Source organism: Rhinoderma darwinii, chromosome 1 (assembly GCF_050947455.1).
Source record: "Rhinoderma darwinii isolate aRhiDar2 chromosome 1, aRhiDar2.hap1, whole genome shotgun sequence".
Lineage (NCBI taxonomy): Eukaryota > Metazoa > Chordata > Amphibia > Anura > Rhinodermatidae > Rhinoderma > Rhinoderma darwinii.
The window spans coordinates 342,904,294-342,927,419 of record NC_134687.1 but is presented as its reverse complement, the minus strand read 5'-3'; the positions used below and the strand labels follow the sequence as shown (position 1 = coordinate 342,927,419).

At 41.6% G+C, this 23,126-nt stretch overlaps 1 protein-coding gene across 1 annotated transcript in view; it reads right to left on the bottom strand.

Moving 5' to 3' along the window:
• The window catches only part of SLC44A1 (solute carrier family 44 member 1), a 126,167-nt gene that overhangs the window by 6,954 nt on the left and 96,087 nt on the right, over window positions 1-23,126 (bottom strand). The window contains exons 14-15 of the mRNA XM_075826032.1: window positions 3,237-3,473; window positions 1,527-1,601 (exon numbers count right to left, since the gene is read on the bottom strand). Coding sequence (XP_075682147.1) covers window positions 1,527-1,601; window positions 3,237-3,473 — 312 coding nt within the window. The remainder of the gene's footprint in view (window positions 1-1,526; window positions 1,602-3,236; window positions 3,474-23,126) is intronic.

Below are 23,126 nucleotides of genomic sequence, written 5' to 3'. Positions count from 1 at the left end.
CACGCGGTTATAAAATTTGTTTCAGCACTTTTCCGGTTCAGAAGAATTACTAAATTCTCTTCCTTCCACTATACCCTCCTGCTGGTACAGCTCTAGCCATTATAAATAAAAAATTACTTTCTACATATTTCCAGAGACTTCAATAGTCTCATGAACTTCTTACAGCAACCTCCCATAAACTCTTGGGCAATACAAAGTGGACAGAGTAGCTGTCCCTTTTGTAGACATACACTGGGCAATACAAAGTGGACAGAGTAGCTGTCCCTTTTGTAGACATACTCTGCGATAGTTCACTACTACATGGGTGGATTTTCAGGTTGTAGTAAGTGTTTGTATACTTAGAAGTCTATTAGGCGTTTTACGAGGGAGGCATTATTCGTCTGTAATGGCATATTAAGAAAAGTCTCAAAGTGCATGCAGAATAATACACACTATGGAAACAAGGAAGACATTAATGGTCACAACACAAAAAAACAGAACTAAATATAAGAATTATTTCACTTTGGGAATGCAGCATATAGTGTCAGAAATGTTTGTTGTAACAGTTATATGCAACACATGGTATACAGAGACTGACCCTTTTATTTGACGATCATACAGTATAGAGAAGTGCACCACTAACAATTAGGCTCAGTTCACACTACTAGTTGCCTTTAATTTTTTTTACTGAATCGAAATGACCATTGATAAAGGATGCTGTGAGCTGCTTTTTCATTCACCTTGATCAGGTTTCCATATTTTGGACAGTGGGTAGAACAGCGTAGAATGTTACACTATTCCACTTGTTACAATTAAAAAAAGGTTTCCTGATCAAAATCTGGATAAAAACTTTAGTGTGAACAGAGCCTTATAGGTGAATAGAAATACAGTATTCCTATCCACAATGTGATGATGTGCATGGATTGAGGCTACATTAGTTAGAGCTTTGCATAATGTAGGTAAAGTTACAAACATAACACAAACAAGCCAGTTTTTATGAATGGTATGGTTCTAACAAGCTGAAAGGAAATGTAACATTTTGCGGAAATAATGCAACAACAAGAGGTGTATAAAGAACAAATAAATACTGGTAAGGTTCCCATTCAAATGGGATTGTATACTATCAATGATACCCATAGTAACCAGCTACTTTCTGGCTAGAGAATTTGCACTGCATCTTTAACATAAGCCAATTTTAAGAAACATTTGGACAAACATGCCCTACAGTGTTTCATAGACATGGTAATGGCCATTAACATAATGGATATGCTACCTCTACAAGAGGTTATACATAAATAACCTAGACATCCTGCCGAAGGTGGCAGGGACAATTCCTTTCAGCTTGTCTTTACAGGTGATGGTCTCAGCTGTGACATAAACTCTGCTAGCCAGCTGATGGGCAAGCAAATAAGCAGGAAAAGAAGGACATCTTGAGTGACGCAGATTACAAAGAAGTCCCCAGAGGAAGCCCAGTCAGTGAAGAGAGATAGGGGCAGGAAATAAAAGTGAAATTCTTGGAGTATGGTCATCTTCTTGCCTGCACCTACCATCGGTTTCAGCTCCCTGCCCTCTGCTCCACTACCCGTCTCTTTCATTGCTCTTCTACTGTTTTCCACAAATTCCTGGAACATAAAATCAAAGGCTAGATGGATTTAAGCAATGAAATATATGGTGAATTCTATATACTCAAGGCGAACTATAAAAGCACAAACCTGAAAAGAAAAGACAAAAAACTGTATCAGAATATGCTGCCCTATTTAAAGGCAGCAGATCACAGCGACAGGTCTGCAGGGCTCTTACACCAAACTGCATAAAATACACAGTCTAGGCACATTATTATGACCACCTCCTACTTTCGCCGTCAGCAGTGCGTAGCCCATGAAGGAAGTGATGTGTCGTGGGCTGGCTTGGTGGGTATATAAAGTGTGCCATAGACTGTCTAAACACATCACTGTTGCCATGGGTAAAAGGGGCGATTTATCAGAGTTGCAAGGGATGATTATTGGATTTCGGGCCAAGGGTGGCAGTATTTCTTAAACAGCGCAGTTTGTGAACTGTCCGCGTGCTGCTGTGGTGAAAGTGTATTGTGAGTGGACAAATGGCATCATTGGAAATAACCGACGTGGAAACTGCGGAGCACCACATGCCATTGATGTGAGGTGAACGTCGGCTACGAAGGCCAAATGACACACTACAGTGGAGCAACCCACAGTGAAAATCAACCAGGGGGCTACCAGATGTGTGTCTAAAACAGTTCAGCGAACACTACAGCATATGCGGCTCCGAAGCAGATGGATGGTCACTGCTCCTATGCTAACAAAGTTGCATTGGGAAAAAAAGGCTTTCATTTGCATGACACTATCGGAACTGGACAACTGATGATTGGCAAAGGGTTGCCTTCTCAGACTAGTCACATTTTCAGCTTCATCGAATGGGACATTGGTGTGTCAGGCGAGAAACATCAGAGAACAAAACCCCCAGCAACCATTGCTGGAAGAACACAAGCTGGTGGCAGCAGGGTTATGTACTAAGGAATTTTTTCATGGCATTCTCTGGGCCCACCCATCCAAGTGACAGGAACTCTGAACCGATTTGGGTATGAATCCAAAGTTTCAGATCACGTCTGCCCATACATGCTGCTTGTCTTCCCTGGGGCAGATGGAATCTCCAGCAAGACAATGCGACGTCACATGGTTAGAAATGTCCGACAGTGGTTGGAAGAGCACAACCAAGACTTCCAAGTACTTTCCTGGCCCCCTAATTAGCCAGACTTTAACAAAAATGAGCATCTGTGGGACCACCTTGATCCCTTTATGGATCCTACCCCACGCACCCTCCAGTAAAATGTGGGATGCTCTGCAGTGAGCATGGCTCCAGATACCTGAGACAACCGACCAGCACATTATTGAGTGACTCCCAGCCCGTTTAGCTGCCGTTTGTGCTGCACACGGCGGTTACTCTGGATATTAGCTGGTGGTCATAATAATGTGACTCGACTGTGTATATTGTGCCATTTTGTGAATAGCCACTAAGAAAGAATACAGCGGACTTCTACCTATGAGTCTGCTGTATTCATAAGGGGAGCCCTAGTTTCCGCCAGATAAGAGACTTATAGGGATAAGACCTCCTTGTGGCAGTCATGGACTTTGCAAAACACAAAAAAAAGAAAAAAAAAAAAAGAAATAATCTTTCATTATCATAGGATCCTTGAAATCATCCACTCAATGCTACTGTTACTGCATAGAATAGTCACTTACCATAAGAACCTTGTCCATGTAGAATTCTTTCCCTGGACTCCCATCATTATATTTTGTGTCAATAGCAAAACACAAGAACAAGACATCTACCACCATTTCATAGATGGAGAGGAAGCAGTGTGCAACGAAAAAGGCAAATAGGCAGACAATAACGAGCGGTAATACCCATACTGTGTAGTCTCTCTGGTAGTTGAGCAGCAAAATGCCTGCCAAGCCGGTGGTACTCACAATCAGAATCTATAGCCAGAAGAGAAAAAAAAAAAAAACGGTTAAGAGAAAGGCTACTCGCTAGATAAGCCAGATGACCGGTGTCACAAGTTAATTTGTCATTCCAGAAATATCCTCCCATTGACTCATTCATGCGTACAATATGGTATAGCTATGGATAAATGGTAGCAGGTAAACTAATGATAGCTGTCAAAAGAGATTTACAACAATCTTTGCTAGTGGCCATTGAGAACTAGACCGATGCAACCATGGTTACACCAAGAAATAGAACAAATATCACGCCGAGTAATGTTAGAACTGGTACAAAATGTTGTTATTGCTATTTCCTTGCACATATCCTTCTGGAACCAAACGTTAAGGCAGAAGAAGGTCAAACATATAAATGCTACTTTATTTAGCTTATATAATAACTGCACAGAATGAGGTTCCTGACCTTTAGAATAATAACAGCTCATTCAAAGTAGGGAGCAAAGGGTACAAACATGATTAAATCCACAGCAACAAATTATATATTTGTATTTCGTTGCTGTGTTCTGAACGCGAACAGTTAAAACTGGGAATATGGAAATATATACACACGGCCAATATCACATTGATTTACAACTGAGGCTATAGCATTTATCAACTTGCTCCTTAAAAAGGGAACAGTGGACTATTTGACAAATGTCAGTGTCACTTCATGGCAGACTGGTTTACTGATCATTTGTGATTCATGCACCGCGGAAAGAAAAACAACGTAAAATGCCTTTCCTAGCTTTCAGTCTTGGAAGACGACATCATTTATCACAGAAGTTTTGTTCACAAGGGTTTTTCAGTAGGTAGAACCCAAGTCTGAGACTTGCATTCTACCTACTGTCATTTAGAAAATTATATATATATATATATATATATATATATATATATATATAAAAAAATTAACATTCATTTTTGCTATACTTTCCGCCAGTTTCTAACGTAAATTCTAGTAAATGCGTCGGGCTGCAGATGACCAGGCCTCCCCTAAATTTTTGCAACTTTTGGGACGTTTACACGCCAGAAAACTGGTATAGAAACGTTGTTACGTTCCCCCTTAAAGAGGACCGGTCACTAGGTCATAAGTTGAACTGGTTAATTGATCTGAATAGCGCTGTCTCCCTCATTCCAGCACTGTTCTTTTTTTCCTGGATCCCCAGTTCCAGAGGTATGGCCCACTGTTATGTTGGCTCCCTATATGCTAATAATGGGGTGGAAAAAGTTTACCTGCCTCTGATGCTAACCAATCAGCGCAAGAGAGCTTGAGGGTAGTACACGTACTGATGGCCAACTACAGCAAAGTAGCATATAAGGAGCAAACACAAGAGTGGGCCATATCTCTAAAACAGGGGGGGGGGGGGTTGTCCAGGAAGACAGAAAAAAAACAAAAAACAGTGCTGGAATCAGGGAGCCAGCGCTATTCAGGTCAGTTGACCAGTTCAACGTCTATAACCTAGTGACAGGTCCTCTTTAATGAGTATGAGTGGAATATACAGGGAAATTAGATTGTGAGACAGGAACTGATGTTCGTCATAAAAAACACAGCACGGCACACTATGTTAGCAGCTATATAAGAAATGGGTCAATAACTATGAACAAGCAGTCACGTATTACACACAAAGTACGACAATTTTTTTTTAACCCCCTCGACATTTGTCTTAAAGAGGCTCTGTCACCAGATTATAAGTGCCCTGTCTTATACATAATCTGATCGGCAGAGCAGTGGTTTTTATTTTGAAAAACTATCATTTTTGAGCAAGTTATGAGCAATTTAAAATTTATGCTAATGAGTTTCTTAAAGACCAACTGGGCGTGTTTTTACTTTTGACCAAGTGGGTGTTGTAAAGAAGTGTATGAGGCTGACCAATCAGTGACCAATCAGTGTCATACACTTCTCATTGTTCCAGCCCAGCTTCTTTCACTGCACAATCACACTGTACTGTGGATCATGCTGGGCTGAAACAATGAGAAGTGTATGAGGCTGACCAACTACATTACATCACCGATCAGACTATGTAGGAGATAGGGCACTTATAATCTGGTGACAGAGTCTCTTTAAGTATACGTCATGGAAAGCCAGGGCTTCCCGCAAAATGTCGTATACTTACGACAAATGCATAGCACCGGCTCAGAAGCTTAGTCGGTGCTATCATTCCCGGATGTCAGCTGTATCTTACAGCTGACATCCCGCTGTAATGGCGGGGAGCGGTTAGCTTCGATCCCCGCCATTAACCCCTTAAATGCAGCCGTCAAAAGCGATCGCTGCATTTAAGGTGTTTGCAGCTCATCGACACCCCAGCATTGAAATCGCCGGGGTGTCGGTGACTGCAATGGCAACCGGAGGCCCAATACTGGCCTCCAGGTGTGCCTAGCACGGAAAACTTCCATCCCCCGCCCGGAGGCCGGGCCTGAAAGGCTTCCGTAGCCTCCGGCAAGACGACGCCGGCTTAGGAGATGGGCCGGCGTCATCAGCGGTGGAAGTCAGCTGTATATTACAGCTGACATCCACCTGTAATGGCAGGAACTGGAGCTTGCTCCAATCCCTGCCATTAACCCCTCAGATGCAGTGATCGGATGCGATCGCTGCATCTTTGTGGTTGCTAGCAGATCGCCAGCTTTGCCCTGCAATCATACGACTACCGACTGCTATTATGACAACAGGAGACCTAACAATGACCTCCTGTCTGCCATTACGGAAGCATATTAGGCCCCGCCCAGAGGCGAAGCCTAATTGGCTTGCGGACAGTGAATGACTGACAGATCTAATACATTGCATTACGTAGGTAGTGCAATTTATTAGAAAAAAAATCTGACAGTTGGACCTTCAAGTCCCCTAGTGGGACGAAAGTAAAGTGGGAAAAAAAAAAAAAAAAAAAAAGGTGGAAAAAAAAAAGTTTCAAGTAATAAAACACAACCGCCCTTTTTACCTTATCAAGTCCTTTAATATTGAAAAAAATAAAATAAACCATACATATTTGATATCGCCGTGACCGTAACGGCCTAAACTATAAAAAATATTATGTTATTTATTCCACGCGGTGAACGGTGTAAAAAACAAACCGTAACAATGCCAGAATTTCTGGTTTTGGGTCCCTTTGCCCTACAAAAATTTAAATAAAAAGTCATCAAAAGTCGCATGTATCCAAAAATGGTGCCTATAAAAACTATAGCTCGTCTCACAAAAAACAAGCCCTCATAGAGCTCCGTCGATGAAAAAATTTAAGTTATGTTTCTCACAACATGGCGACAGAAAAAAATACATTCTTTTTACAAAAGTAATTTTATTGTGCAAAAAGTTGTAAAACAAAAAAGTTCTATAAATTAGGTATCGCCAGAATCGTACTGACACACAAAATAAAGTTAACATGTAATTTATAACGCATGGTGAACGCTGTATAAAAATCCCCTAAAAAACTATTCCAGAATTGCTGTTTTTTGGTCACCTTGTCTCTCAAAAAATAGGATAAGTGATCAAAAAGTCGCATGTACCCCAAAATGGTACCAATAATAACTACAGCTCGTCCCGCAAAAAAACAGCCCTTATACCACTACGTCTATGAAAAAATAAAATTCGTTAAAGCTCCAAAAAGTCACCAAATAAAAATATGCGGTTGTGCAGATCAGAGGGGAACATTTTGTTTGTTTTAAGAGGCGATTTATCGCAGCTCTAAAATTAGGGAACCAGGAAGAGGGAGGGCCCAAACATATCTGCTGGAAGCGAGGGTGCCCGTATTATACCAGGACAACACTTCCCAGCAATATTCCCCAAACTGCAAAGGTGCGGAGTGTGGATCAAAAGGGGGATAAGTAAAGACACCATTTATCAGTGCGACACCAGCCTGTGCAGAAAGGATTGCTTCACAGCGCAACACACATCTATGGATTATTTTATGGTTTACCCCATTATTATACCACCTGACTATACCCCTGATGTACTCTGCCCAGCTTACATATGCCCCCACATTATAAACGGAAACACCAGCAATACTCAAAAAAACTACCAAGCAAAATCTACGTTTCAAAAGCCAAATGGCGCTCCCACCCATCTGAGCCCTACAGTGTGCCCAAACAGCAGTTTATGTCCACAAATATGGCAGCGCCATACCCGGCAGAACCCTTTTAACAATTTTTGGGGTGTGTGTCTACAGTGGCATAAGCTGGGCACGACATATTTGCCACTGAATTGGCATATCTGGGGAAAACATTTTTTACTTTGCACCATCCGCAGCGCATTCATTTATGGAAAAGACCTGTGGGGTGAAAATGCTAACTACACCCCTTAATAAATGCCTTGATGGATGTGGTTTCCAAAATGGGGTCACTTCTGGGGGGTTTCTTTTATTATTTCCCATCTGAGCCTCTGCAATTGTGAACTAATTCTGTGTAAATCGCCAAATTAGGCCTCAATTTCGCATGGTACTCGTTCACTCCTGAACCCTGTCAAATGTCCTGGCAAAAGAGTAGGGCCCCATTTAGGGTGATTCTAAAACCGGGAAACACTACATAATAATTAGAGAGCCGTCTTGTTATCGTGGCACAAGCTGGGCACCACATATTGGAATATCTATTGAAAAATCCCATTTTCACTCTGCAATATCGAGCGCACACTTTTTTGCAAAACACCTGCGGGGTTAAGATGCTCACTACACCCCTAGGTGAATACCTTGTGGGTGTAGCTTCCAAAATGGAGTCACTTTTTGGGTGTTTTCACGGTTTTAGTCCCTCAGGTGCTTTGCAAATGCGACATGGCCGCCGCAAACCATTCCTGCTACATTTGAGCTCCAAAAGCCAAATGGTGCTCTTTACCTTCTAAGCCATGCCGTGTGTCCAACCAGCCGTTTATTACCACATATGGGGTACTATTTTACTCGGGAGAAATTGATTTACAAATTTTGTGGTGCTTTTTCTCCTAGATTTCCATTTTCACGGCCTACTTACATTAATTTCTGCAATAAACCTGTAGGTTCAAAATGCTCACTATACCCCTAGATAATTTCCTTATGGGGTGTAGTTTCCCAAATGGGGTCACTTTTTGGGGATTTCCACTGTTTTGGCACCGCAAGAGCCCTTCAAACCCGACATGGTGCCTAAAATATATTCTAATAAAAAGGAGGCCCAAAATCCATTAAGTGCTCCTTTGCTTCTTAGGCCGGTGCTTCAGTCCATTAGCACACTAGGGCCACATGTGGGATATTTCTAAAAACTGAAGAACCTGGGCAATAAATATTGAGTTGCGTTTCTCTGGTAAAACTTTGCGATACAAAAAAAATTGATTAAAAATGAATTCCTGCAACAACAAAAAATGAAATTTGTAAATTTTACCTCTACATTGGATTAATTCCTGTGAAACGTCTAAAGGGTTAAGAAACTTTCTAAATGCTATTTTGAACACTTTGGGGGGGTGAAGTTTTTAAAATGGGGTGATTGATGGGGACTTTCTAATATATAAGGCCCTCAAAGCCACTTCACAACTGAACTGGCCCCTGTAAAAATAGCCTTTTGAAATTTTCTTGAAAATGTGAGAAATTGCTGCTAAAGTTCTAAGCCTTGTAACGTCCTAGAAAAATAAAAGAATATTTGATATCGTTTTTTTTAATCTAATGTAGACATGTGGGGGATGTTAATTAGTGACTATTTTGTGTGGTATAACTGCCTATCTTACAAGCAGATACATTTAAAATATAAAAAAATGCAAATGTTTGCAATTTTTCGCTAAATTTTGGGGTTTTTCACATTTAAATACTGAATGTAATCGAGCAAATTTTGCCAGTAACATAAAGTTCAATGTGTCACGAGAAAATCTCAGAATCGCTTGGATAGGTTAAAGCATTCCGAAGTTATTACCACATAAAGTGAAACATGTCAGATTTGAAAAATGAGGCTCTGTCAGGAAGGTCAAACGTGGCTAGAGGGAAGGGGTTAAATGCGTTTTATGGACATCTGGTGTAACAACAAGTATACAAAAGTCGGAAACAGCCAACTACAGAATATTACAGAATTGACGAAGATGTTTAAACAGAAATAACTGAGTAAGCATGACATTAATGCAATAATATGTATAGCAGGAAAAGTGGAACGCAGTCCAGATAAGTCAACACATATTAACCTAAACAAAATAAAATGAAACCGTGTAGAAGAAATACATATGAAGGACCCTCGTTTCTTTCAGTCGATAGAGGTGTAATGGAAAGAAGTCAGACTTGTGTACTCAGTCACACTGCACGTCTACACTGTACTGTTCAGCGGTCATGAGATGTATTTGTCGTTAAGGGGGAATTTTCCCAAAAGTCCCAAATTCTTGAAAATTCTGTAGCGCATCCACGGTTTTGATAAACGAACTACTAGATTGATCCAGTACTTAAGAGTTAGAAGGTGATCATTTATCCAACATTGTGCTATGGTTTTACATGCCAGAAATAACGTTTCTCCTAAAAAGATTCTGGTGTGGTGTCTCCACATCTCTTCATCTAATATGCCAAATAGGTAAACTTTAGGATGTAGAGGGATTGGGGAATGCAGTAAGGAAGACAAGAGGGAAGCTACCTTGGACCAAAAACTGCGTATGGAGTCACACGTCCACATCATGTGCCAAAAATCAGCAACTGAAGCATGGCAACTTAAAGCGTAACTAAACGTTCGATCAACTTTTTTTTTCCTAGCAACATGTGTAATATAAATATATTTTGTAATATACTTTATTAATGAATTTGGGCTCCTTTTTGTGTTATATGTGTTTTAAATGGCCACTGACACTTTTCTACCACATTTTATTTCTTGTATTTCTCCTGTTGCTAGCAGAAATTCGTACACCGTTTGAATGTATCAGTGTACGGATTCTGCTGCCTAGGAGTACGGGTGGGTGGTGGCCCCATCCTGACGTCAGATGTGCACGCCCCCATCGTGACGTCAGGAAGGTCTCTGCCTCTATACACTACACAGTTCTCTTTAGTGTAATCTGCAGCAGCAGAGCGCAGGGAAGAGACTGTGCGCACCGGTTTCTGTGCCTGGATGATTATCCCCCGGCAAGGAGTCTCAGGACACTGTAATCTGAGCTGCTAATGAGCATCAGATAAGCAGATATAAATTTGCTTTTAGTGTTTTATTTAAAAAAAAAAATATTAATTTGTGTGTTTTACTTTTTTTATTTTCTAACTTTTTCTCCTCTATGGGGGCTGCCATTTTTTTTTCATCTCCGTATGTGTCGATTAATGACACATACAGACATGGAATACGGCACATACAGCCGCCCCATAGAGAATGCGAACGGGAGCCGTTCCATTCACTATGCTGTACGACGTCTGTGTGGGAACGGCGCATGCGCCGCTCTCACACAGTCCAAATGGAAGGTCTTCGGCCGAGCAACATCCGGCGCCATTTTCTTGTGGACCGGAAGCCGCGGCTGGACAGTAAGAGGACTACTTCCGGACATGTGTTCTGAAGCAAGCACTAGGAGCGGAGGGAGCAGACGGAGCGGACGGGAGGGAGCGGCGGCAGCAGCAGGTAAGTTATGTCTGTGTTTGTTCGTGTTTTACTGTGTGTTTACTACTGCATGTAAGCCTACTACACTGTGTGTTCGCTCAAAAAATGGCGACACACAGTGTAGGAGGTTTGAACATTCAATCCCCTCCTTTCTCCTGGCACTAGTTATAGGACGCTTGAGAGAGTGTGTCTTCTCAAATTTTGCAGCATAAAGCAAAGTGGTTGCTTTACCACATGCCAATGCTGAAATTTTGGGAATGCTCCCTCTAGTGACCAGCACAGGGAAATGTTATAAATGAGAATCGAATTTATAATATTTCCTGACTCGTGAAAAAAATTAGAACAATGTTTAATCATTTATACACTAACAGTTTAACAAAAAAAAAAAAAAAGATTTGGGAATAATAAATTGTGCTATGTTGTAACGCGTATAAAAACTTGGGTAAGAGGATCATCTTGATCAAATTTATGCGTCCAGAGGCAGATAAAGGTAATTTTACTCCAGACAGTGAACCTCTAACGAGTGTATCAAAGTAATGGCAGTATATCCAGAGAGATCTATGCCAGAGTTTTTTTTGCAATAAAAATGCCTAGATATTTGAAGTGGTCTACCAAGGGTAATGGAGAGCGTTCAGACAATCGGGGAGGTGGAGTGTGTGACCATGACATCAAGAAAGCTTTCCCCCAATTAATGGAAAAGCCCGAGTATCTCCCTAACTGTTCAATAGTGGTAATGACAGAGGGGAGAGTGTCCTGAATGTGGTCTGTAAAAATTACTATACATCATCTACATATGAGAGGTGAGGAGTGTTACTTATCAGCTAATGCCTCTATTGCTAAACTAAAAAGGGCAGGTGACAATGTATTATCCCCCTCCAGTGATGCCCTCTATCTACCAGAACATTAGCCTGCGGTGAGGCATATATAGTGTCTTAATCCAGGTACAGAATTTAGGCCCAAAAGCAAATTTTTGGAGGAGTTGAAATAAAAAGGGCCTTTCAATCGAGTAGAATGCCTTCTTTTTCTCGAGAGAAGCTATTGCCCAGTTATTTTCTAGTAAAGTGCTACATTGCACTAGCGATTGAACTCTCCTAATGCTTATAGACGTGTTTTTGCCTGGCATGAACCTGATTTGGTCGGGGTGTATCAAAATCAAGAATAACGTCGTTAAGTAGTTTGGCAAGAATTTTTGTTAAAATTTTGTAGTCAGCATTAACTAGAGAAATAAGGCAGTAAGAACCACACTCCAGGGGGTCTTTACCTGGTTTAAGTAGTACCACTATAGTGGCGTCGTAAAATGAAGATGACAATGTGCCATAAGCTATGGTGGATAATAGGACTTTATGTAATTGGTGGGATAGCTGGTCCCCATATTTACTATAAATCTCTATGGGGAGCCCATCTTGGCCGGGAGCTTTACCCCTAGTCATATCCCTGATAGCCAAATTCATTTAGTCTAAGGTGATGTCCGCATCCAGTGAGATGCGTTGGACATCTGTGAGTCTCGGGAAGGTCAGATCAGATAAGTAATCCGATATGTCGGATTCCGATACCTTCTTTTGGTAGTTTTATACAGAGAATTATAGTAGTCATACAAGCAATTGGTAAGAGATTCAGCCTCAGTGAGGATAGCTTCAGAGGGGTCTTCGTAATTTGCTATATTGATTACCCAGACATAGGACTGTCTAGAGCAAAACAACTTCCGTTTAGATTTGACATGTTGCTGTTGAGGATATAGCCTCTGGAGACCTAACCAGTCAGACCTGCGGGAGTCAGTGGGTTCTGATACATATGTTTGTTCAGGTAATTTTAATTAAGTCAAGTCGTCGTCATCATCATCATCATCATCATCATCATCATCATCAATCATCTCTTGCAGAAGTGCATTTAATGGACGAAATGGTTGAAGATAAACAACCACGTAAATATGCTTTAAAGTGTTCCAAAGCAGGTCAGCATCTGTTTGGGGGGTCATACGTTGAGGAAGTAAAACATTCCAATTGGTCTGGTATTCTATCTGATGGACCAATAAGAGATAACCAGAATGGGTTACCTTTCCATAAGGGTCTAATCATAATGGATTGGGTATGAAGAGAAACAATAACCAGATTATGATCCGATATTCCCGTGTTCATGTTGTATAAAGGTTATACGAAATGCAAGGTCATGTGTGCCAAAGATATAATCTAAATATGATAAGGTACGTCTAGTTGAGGAGTGCCATGTATATTCCAACGCAGTAGGGTATTGAAAACACCACATGCCTAACCAGTTGGCCCCAGTCCAAAAGTAGAGAAAGCAGTAGTAGTATTGTGAAGTAGCAGAAGCATGAAATCTATCCAAAGAACTATCCATCAATAAATTAAAGTCTCCCATACAAAAAATAGATATTCCCATGAAACAAAAAATAAATGGAATGGTAAAATTTGTGTAACCAAACAAAACAGTTAACTTTAGATATAGTAGCATAGTCCCGCATTTGGAGGACAGGTGTGTACATATAGGAGTTACCAGCACTATAAATAGCGATTGCTAAGATCATGCATCGGACACCACCTAGAGCTCCCTTCGGTTAACAAAAGTACCCGTGGATCAAAAAAGTGAAAAACACCTTGCATTTCAAAATATTAACATAACAAATATGGCATTTTTAAATAGGATATCAGAGTGATATGTGATTGATAGGTAGGCAGTCCGATCACGGTCTATGCAGAGGTTGATGAAACTGCAACCAGTCCATTGCTTCAGCGGGGGTAGTGAAAAGGTAGATGATCCCTCATGGACAATTCAGAGTCGGGCCGGATAGACCATGGAGTATAAAATTCCTCGTTCTTTAAATTTCCTCTTGGACTCTGTGCTTTTGAAGTTCCACTGAAAAGTCCAGAAAGATGGACACCGTATTATGGTTATATTTCAGGGGTCTTTTCTGTCTAGCCAGATGAAGGGCTGTGTCTCGATCTTTGCAGTTGAGTAAACTAGCCAAAAGAGGTCTTGGTGGTGCCCCCTATGGTGGGGGTTTGTTGGTACGCTAGGAGCACGTTCCACCACATACACAGGAGAGAAATCTTCCCCGAGTCTCCTTAAGCCACGTCTCCACAAATCGCTCAGTGTATTGTCCCTCCGACCGCTGAGGTAGTCCAATGATTCGGATATTATTCTGACGTAGCCGATTTTCAAGGTAATCCGCTTTTTGTTGCCATGTGTCTGCCTTCCTTGACACCATAGAGGCCAACGGATTAAATGTACCCTCCAACTTAGAAACTCGAGACTCCATTTCAGTTATTCGGCCTCTCATAGATAGCATATCTTGGCGCAAAAGACCCACATCAATTTTACATTTCTTCTATTTTCCCAGTAAGGAAGGCTTTACATGCTGTCATAGCGTGGAGCAATTGGTTGGAAACCTGAATGGTAACAATAGAAGTGTATAGGGAGTTACTCACTGTATATGGTGTCGCATCAAACACACATGGTCCAAGGTATAATGGCATACAGTGGACCCTTCGTCTCACCAGGAGTCTCTAACATACACAGGGAGATTGATGCAGGTCTTGGCATAGCTCATGAGGCCCTGAACGGATCAGGGAGGCTGGGTCAGAGGCGACAGGGAGACGCTGAAAGACACATGTGAGGGAGCCGGCTTAAGATGTTGGCGTTTGGAGTGCAGGCCAGGTGAGTACAGGAGCGGCTCAGCCGATACTCACAAACCCCGTCCAGTGGAAGCGGGCGACTCTGCAGCGGCTGGCAAGGTAGGGCGAGGAGCAACCGCCAAGGAGGGCTGTTTGCCGGGAAGTCGGCCGCAAGATGGCGACGCCAAGGTCAGCGTGTTGTAGGGATGGCGTGTCTCCGCTATGGCAGGCAGGAGCACGGCGATTCAGTGGGCAGAAGATACCTGGACCTTTCAGGGGTCAGATCCACTTGTGTAGCAGGCTGTAGGGCAATGTATGGCAACAGGGAAAGCAGGATGGCAGTCAGGATGGCAGGAGCTCCGGTTTATGCGTCCTCTCAGGCTTCCATCCAAGCCACGCCCCTCCACAGTACAACAAACTTGTCTGGTCAGTGTACTGCTGTTATGTATGTGTGATGTCAAAGCTTCAATGGCCGGTGTCTGGTATATTCACAATACATTATACTCATCTAGGCGCGTCTGCTCAAAAGTTATTTAGACTGTACATTTAAAGAATTGACGCCATTGGTGACTGTAAACACAAATGTTCTCACAGGATACTAATAAATCGAAACCAAATCAATGGATAGTGTGAGAGAGAGCGGGAGTATGTGAGTAATAATAGTTTGCCTTTTTTCCTCTAAAACAAGCCATGAATGAAGCAACCAAAAGGGGTCAACATTATGTTGGATTTTTTTCTGAAGTAGTTGAAGCTTTAAAAAGTTACATTTAAAAAATTGCTTTTAATGAGTTAGTACAATAAATCTGTAAATCCAGTATCTGTTAAAACGATATTATTTTCATGTCAAATTAAACAGAATTGAATCAGTTCACTTAAAGGGAGTGTCAGTAGATCTTACGCTACCAAACGGGCGACACCACTAGGTAGCTTGCATTAGTGGGAAAAGTCTAACTAGCCCTCCAACCTTTCCCCTCTGCTATGCAGTTGAGTGACTGTTAAATCAACTGCATAGGAGAGGGAAGGTGTTGGAGTGCTAGATGCCAGCTCTTCCTAGTACAGTGAGCACAGCACGTGGCAGAGTAAAGCTTTTTTTTATCCTACAAATGCAAGCAGTAACAGTAGGAACACAGGTATGTCCCTAATCCATTATCTGGAGCTACACAACTGGTGTCAGCCGTTTGGTAACGTAAAATCTACTGACAGACTCCCTTTAAATGTTGATTTTATGGCAAATGGAACTTTGCGACATGAAGTGCTATGAGACTATTGCCAAACACGATCAGTCTGAAGAATGGGTAAACCAATTTAGAGGTCATTTCCCACACCCACGATAAGCACATGGAATCGTCTTTCCTCGGATATACACACTACTGCTAATGGCACCCACTGTTCGGCAGGAAGCTTTGATGGAGATTTCAGACGTTCACAGCTGGAAGTGACATTTGTGCTCAATGAAAAAAATATTTTGTATCAGTTCGAGCAGCCATTTCAGACACAGAACTTTGTATAGAAGTATTTCAGGTAACAGGATAAATTACTTGCAAGAATACTATACATGCTAAAACAGAATGTTTAATGTAAAAATTGTTCAATTGTGCCTTGTATAAGGTGTGTGTATATGTGGATATCCTTAAAGAGGCTCTGTCACCAGATTTTGCAACCCCTATCTGCTATTGCAGCAGATCGGCGCTGCAATGTAGATTACAGTAACGTTTTTATTTTTTAAAAACGAGCATTTTTGGCCAAGTTATGACGATTTTCGTATTTATGCAAATGAGGCTTGCAAAAGTACAACTGGGCGTGTTGAAAAGTAAAAGTCCAACTGGGCGTGTATTATGTGTGTACATCGGGGCGTGTTTACTACTATTACTAGCTGAGCGCTCTGATGAGAAGTATCATCCACTTCTCTTCAGAACGCCCAGCTTCTGGCAGTGCATATCTGTGACGTCACTCACAGGTCCTGCATCGTGTCGGCACCAGAGGCTACAGTTGATTCTGCAGCAGCATCAGCATTTGTAGGTAAGTAGCTGCATCGACTTACCTGCAAACGCCGATGCTGCTGCAGAATCATCTGTAGCCTCTGGTGCCGATGTGTCCTCGCTCGTCTGACACGATGCAGGACCTGTGAGTGACGACACAGCGTGATCTCTTGAGAACACGCTGTGTCTGCACTGCCAGAAGCTGGGCGTTGTGAAGAGAAGTGGATGATACTTCTCATCAGAACGCCCAGCTAGTAAAAGTAGTAAACACGCCCCGATGTACGCACATAATACACGCCCAGTTGTACTTTTACTTTTCAACACGCCCAGTTGTACTTTTGCAAGCCTCATTTGCATAAATACGAAAATGGTCATAACTTGGCCAAAAATGCTCGTTTTTAAAAAATAAAAACGTTACTGTAATCTACATTGCAGCGCCGATCTGCTGCAATAGCCAAAGACCAAAAACGGTTTAATTTTTTTTTCCATCAATGTAGCCATATGGTTGCTTGTTCTTTGCGGGATGATTTTATTTTTGTTATTTTTTTTAACACCATGTGCGTTGCAATTTAACCCCTTAATGACAAGCCTATTTTAGACGTTAATGACCAAGCCATTTTTTACATTTTTCCATCGTCTCATTCAAAGAGCTATACACTTTTTATTTTTTGCGTCGACATAGCTGTATAAAGGTCTTGTTTTTTGCGGGACAAGTTGTCATTTTTAATAGCACCATTTTGGGATACATAGAATTTATTGATTAACTTTTATTAACTTTTTTTGGGGGGGGGAGGGGATAGAAAAAAAACCCGCAATTTCGCCACACTTTTTTGCGTCCTAAATTTACTCCGTTTACCGTGTGGTATAAATAACACAATAACTTTATTCAGCGGGTTGTTACGATTGCAACGATACCAAATATGTATAGTTTTTGTATGTTTTACTACTTTTACACAGTGAAAACACTTTTTTTTCAAAATGATTTGTTTTTGTGTCTCTATATTTGCAGAGCCGTAACGTTTTCATTTTTTCGCCGATGGAATTGTAGGGAGGCTTTTTTTTTTGCGGGACGACTTGTAGTTTTTATCGGTACCATTTTGGAGTAGATGCGACTTTTTGATCACTTTTTATCACATTTTTTTCAAGGCTGGATTCAAAGAAAACAGCAATTTTTGCATGTTTTTTTATTTTATTTTTTACGACGTTCACCGTGCGGGTTAAATGATGTAATAAGTTTATAGTTGGGGTGGTTACGGACACGGCAATACCAAATATGTGTAACTTTTTTACTTTATTTTGTTTTTTAATAATAAAGCAATTTGTAAGGGGGAAAAGTGTGTTTTTCATTTTTTTTTTTCACTTTTTTACTAGTCCCACTAGGGGACTATGCGATAATCCGATCACATTTATAATACACTGCAATACTTCTGTATTGCAGTGTATTATGCCTGTCCGTGTAAAACGGACAGGCACCTGCTAGGTCATGCCTCCGGCATGATCTAGCAGGTATTCACCACAGGCAGACCTGGGGGCCTTTATTAGCGTAATCTCGTTGGAAATGACAGTTTACAGCGTGCTGTAGTGTCGGGATTGTGTTAGCGAAGTGTCAGGATTGTGAATAGACCTCACGTCCTGGCTGGAGGTAATGTATATTCATTGTCATGACACTGCAGTAATGTTATAGTGTGTTTATGTGGCTGCACATAGTGATTGAGCTATATCGCTATGTGCTCTGTAACTCTATGGGGAGAAGTGTATGACGCGGATTGGTCGCTGATTGGTCAGCGTCATACACTTCTCTCCACAACGCCCACTTGGTCAAAAAGTAAAACACGCCGAGTTGTTCATTAAGAAACTCATTAACATAAAGCTAATATAGGTCATAACTCCGTCAAAAATGATCGTTTTTCTAAATAAAAAACACTGCTGTAATCTACATTACAGCGCCGATCACATCATGTTCAATATAGGGCACTTAAAGAGGCTCTATCACCACATTATAAGGAGTTATGTGACACACTTGGGGAGTAGATATATAAAATGAATGAAAATAGCTTTCTAAAGTTGATAACACAAGCGAACATCACCATAAGATGCTTATTAGATTGTCTAGCATGAGTGTTACATGTTTGTCTCCAGGACTGTGCAATTGCAGATAGAGGATGAGCAGATTTTGATCATACTGGTTATTAATATTATGGTATTTTGAGGCAATTTATGTTGGAATATTGGGCCCCACATCCAATCTCACTGCAATAACCATAGCCTTTACAAGTAGCAGTCCATTCTAAGCATAGTTCATTGGGGAGTAATAATAATCTATTAACGTGCTCAGTGTCTTTACTACTTTGTGATTTGTCCTCCAGCAATTTTACAAATACTTTTTTCTCCCCCGGCATCAGTCTAAGGAATAGATGTGATCACGAAAATATTATTAGACGACATAATGCTAAGGAATCATAATACACCTAGTGAGCAGATAATAAAAGCCTTTGTTCTAATGCTGGAAGCTTGCTACAAGGGAATTGGCAACAAAAAGTGGAAGGGAGGAATTACATTGTCAATATCAGTGGATACCCCCTGCAAGTTAGTAAGTCCATTATGGACCCAATGGGGCGATATGTTATCCTGGTAGGGACATTGAGAGGAGTCCCACTTACGTTATGTAATATTTATGCACCAAATACCCTGCAGGTCCCTTTCCTAGAGAAAGTGTTTGCAAAATTCGCACGTCTTCCGCCTAACACTCTTTTCATAGGGGGAGACTTTAACCTTCCAGTATCGGACATAAGGGATAGACAGTCCCTCACTGTACCCACACCACCAGCAAACTTACGCAGACATACCCTAGCCTTTCGTCGACTGATCCGTAAACATAATCTCTATGACCTGTGGAGGGTAACTAATCCTTCGGCTAAACAATACACTTTTTACTCCCACCCACACAACACTCATACAAGGATAGACCTCTTTTTAGGTAATGTACCGGGCTTACGCTCTACGTCCTCGACAGATATTGGCCCTATCACGTGGTCGGACCACGCACCGATCATGCTTGACCTCAGTTCGGACTTGCGGACTACAAGACAATGCCACTGGAGACTAAACGAAAGGCTGATTAAAAATCTGATACACCGAGAGGCTCTTAAGAATCACATTGACACATATTTCATCCTTAAAAAAAACTCAGTCCCTACGCTATCTACAATATGGGAAGCTCATAAAGCAGTTCTTCGGGGGCACTGTATCTCTATTTCTTCACGTATTAAGCGAGACACAAAACAACAGCAGAAAGATTTGACAGTGACACTTGCTTCCCTGGAGCGTAAAATGGCTATATCGCCTTCTACAGTTACTCTCCGTCGCATTATTGAGACGCGAGGAAAATTGAAAGATCTCTCCATAGCCAAGGTGGAACGGTTATTATTATATACTAAGCAGAAATATTACGAACGGGGAAACAAGGCACACTCACTATTAGCAGCACAGTTACGTACTAAACAATTAAATTCGACCCCAGCGGTACTTAAAAACTCACAAGGACAGTTACTCTTTGACCCTAAACAACAGGCTGACCTATTCCACCAATATTATACAAAGCTATATTCACTACCGTCCCAACTCCCTACGGATCCCACAACCCGAACCCAATGTCTCTTGGAATATTTAAAACCCAGCTCTCTACCTACTCTCACAGCATCAGACATTAACATGCTTAATGCACCCATTTCGTTAGAAGAAATGCAAGATACGATCAAGGAGCTCCCTAGCGGCAAATCACCAGGGCCTGATGGTTTCTCTTATCTTCATTACAAAATTTTTCAGGACTCACTAACTCCACACATGATAGATCTCTAACTCTTTCCTGATGGGGGAACAGATACCTCCCTCAATGCTCCACTCTTTTATTACGGTTATTCCCAAACCAGAAAAGGATCATACTGATTGCTCTAACTATAGACCGATATCGCTGCTGAACGCGGATTTAAAAATATTTACTAAGATTTTAGCCAATAGACTGAGTTCCCTTCTACCTGGGCTAGTCCACAAAGACCAGGTGGGATTTGTCATGCATAGACAGGCAGGGGATAATACTAGAAGAACTATAGACCTGATAGATGTGGTTAATCAAACAGAAACATCGGGCTTACTCCTGAGCTTAGATGCTGAGAAAGCTTTTGACCGATTAGATTGGTCCTTCCTCTTCGCCACCCTAGAGACAATAGGCATTTCTGGCCCTTTCCTCCAAGCGATACGAGCACTATACTCTTCTCCAAACGCGGCGGTAAAATTGCCACATGCTACATCCCAAACCTTTTCTATATTCAATGGTACCCGCCAGGGCTGCCCGCTCTCTCCCCTCCTTTTTGTACTTTGCGTAGAGCCACTGGCTTCATATATCAGGAAAAATCCAGACATACAGGGTATCATGGTAAGAGACAGGGAATTTAAGATATCCCTCTTCGCGGATGATGTTCTCCTGACTCTACGCAATCCGCAAATATCCCTGCCTAATCTGCACTTGGTTCTGAAGGAATATAGTCGATACTCAGGTTATAAAATTAACAACTCTAAAACAGAAGCCTTGCCGATCAATCTAGCCCCAGCGCTCATAACAACCCTGCAGTCTTCCTTTAAATATACTTGGAAGACAGATACAATAAAATACTTGGGCACTCAGATCTCTAGCTCATATACCTCCCTCTACAAACATAATTATGTCCCCTTCTTTCAGGATATAAGCAAACTCATAGCTAGATGGTCTGTCCTACCCCTGTCGTTTTTTGGCAGGATATCGGCGGTTAAAATGAATATCCTACCAAAATACTTATACCTTCTGGAAACCCTCCCGGTCCCTATACCACGAAAAGACATCTGCAGATTTCAAACAACACTACTGAAATACATTTGGGCGGGTAAAAGACATAGAATCCCAGTATCAGTCATGCTTACGTCGGTGGTGGCAGGTGGATTGGCGGTTCCAGACGTTTAACGGTACTATTTAGCGGTACATTTGAGAAGGATACCATGTTGGACCTCTCTAAGGGCATATAATAAATGGACTGAGATTGAGAAACTGTGGATAGCACCTACACACCCAAATGCATTATTATGGTCGGGGACGACGGACACTTTAGCGACCCCCCTCCTACACACAATGACATTCACTAGGAATATCTGGAGGTTATCGAAGGCGAAATATGCATTATCTTCCTTAAAGTCTCTAATGACACCTTTCCTATATAATCCCTCCCTACCAGAGAGCCTCACTACAAAGATGTCACAGCCATGGTCGAGAGCAGGATTATTTTACTTTGCTGATATAGTAGACCCTTGTCAACGCACAATTTTACCGTTTTCAACGTTGCAAGCTAAATACAATTTGCCCAACAACTCATACTACAGTTACATTCAAATCACACACTTTGCTAGCTCTATACGAACAGAACAGGGTTTCTCTAAGCCCACAGCCTTTGAAAGGCTCTGCAAAACAACTGTTTCAACTAGAGGGTTAATATCGGAGATGTATGCTATACTGGCCGACTCCCCCCTTCAAGAGCCAGCCAGACATAGATATATGGCCAGGTGGGAGGCATATTTGGGTAGGGAGATACCCAGGTCGCTGTGGCAAATCATCTGGTCCCTGGCAGCGAAGTCATCTTTATGTGCGGCTTATAAGGAAAACCAGTATAAAATTCTAATGCATTGGTATCACACCCCGGAATTCCTCCATCGCATTTACCCGTTGGTATCGGATAGGTGCTGGAGATGCCACAGCGACGTGGGGACACTTCCTCATATTTTTTGGGACTGCAAACTAGTGCGACCCTTTTGGGGGGGAAGTAGAAAATCTCATTCAAAAAGTATTTGGGAATAGACCTGCGAACCAAGCATTGACTTATCTTTTAAATGTGCCTCCGAAGGGTTGGGGGAAAGTTCAGTCCCGGTTACTTCTACATATACTGACAGCAGCGAAATGTCTTATTGCGGCCAATTGGAAACGTAAAACGCCTCCTACGCTAGAGGCCCTTTACAACAGAATAAAGGAGGTCAAGAGATTGGAATCATTGACGGCCTCACTGAATAATTGCGTAGACCGCTTTACAAGTGTGTGGAGGTTTTGGGACATGTACGACTCCTCTAGACCTCCATGAGAGAGAGAGACCACTGTTCTTAAAGTACATCCAGGTTTAATATAGAGATTAAGATATCTCCTAAAGCTACAATTCTTACCTTATCCCTTCCCTATCCTAATGTGTCTGTCGATTGTCGTGTTAGTATTGTTGGAATTAATCTTTATTTTGTGTAGGCGAGAGATACAATTGTGAATTGAGGAACGAGATAAAACTTCATATCCTTTATTCCATACTCAGAACAGACAATAACCTCTTTAATGTTTCTCGGATATATAAACGGATAGAGGGCAATCCGCATATGGAATCCATATGCTACACTGGGGTAATAAGATGTTGACGTCTGTAAAAATGACCAATATACTATGCAAAATGTTGTCGCCTTTATTCGAATAAGATGTATCTACTTGTCTGAATTTACTACGGTTT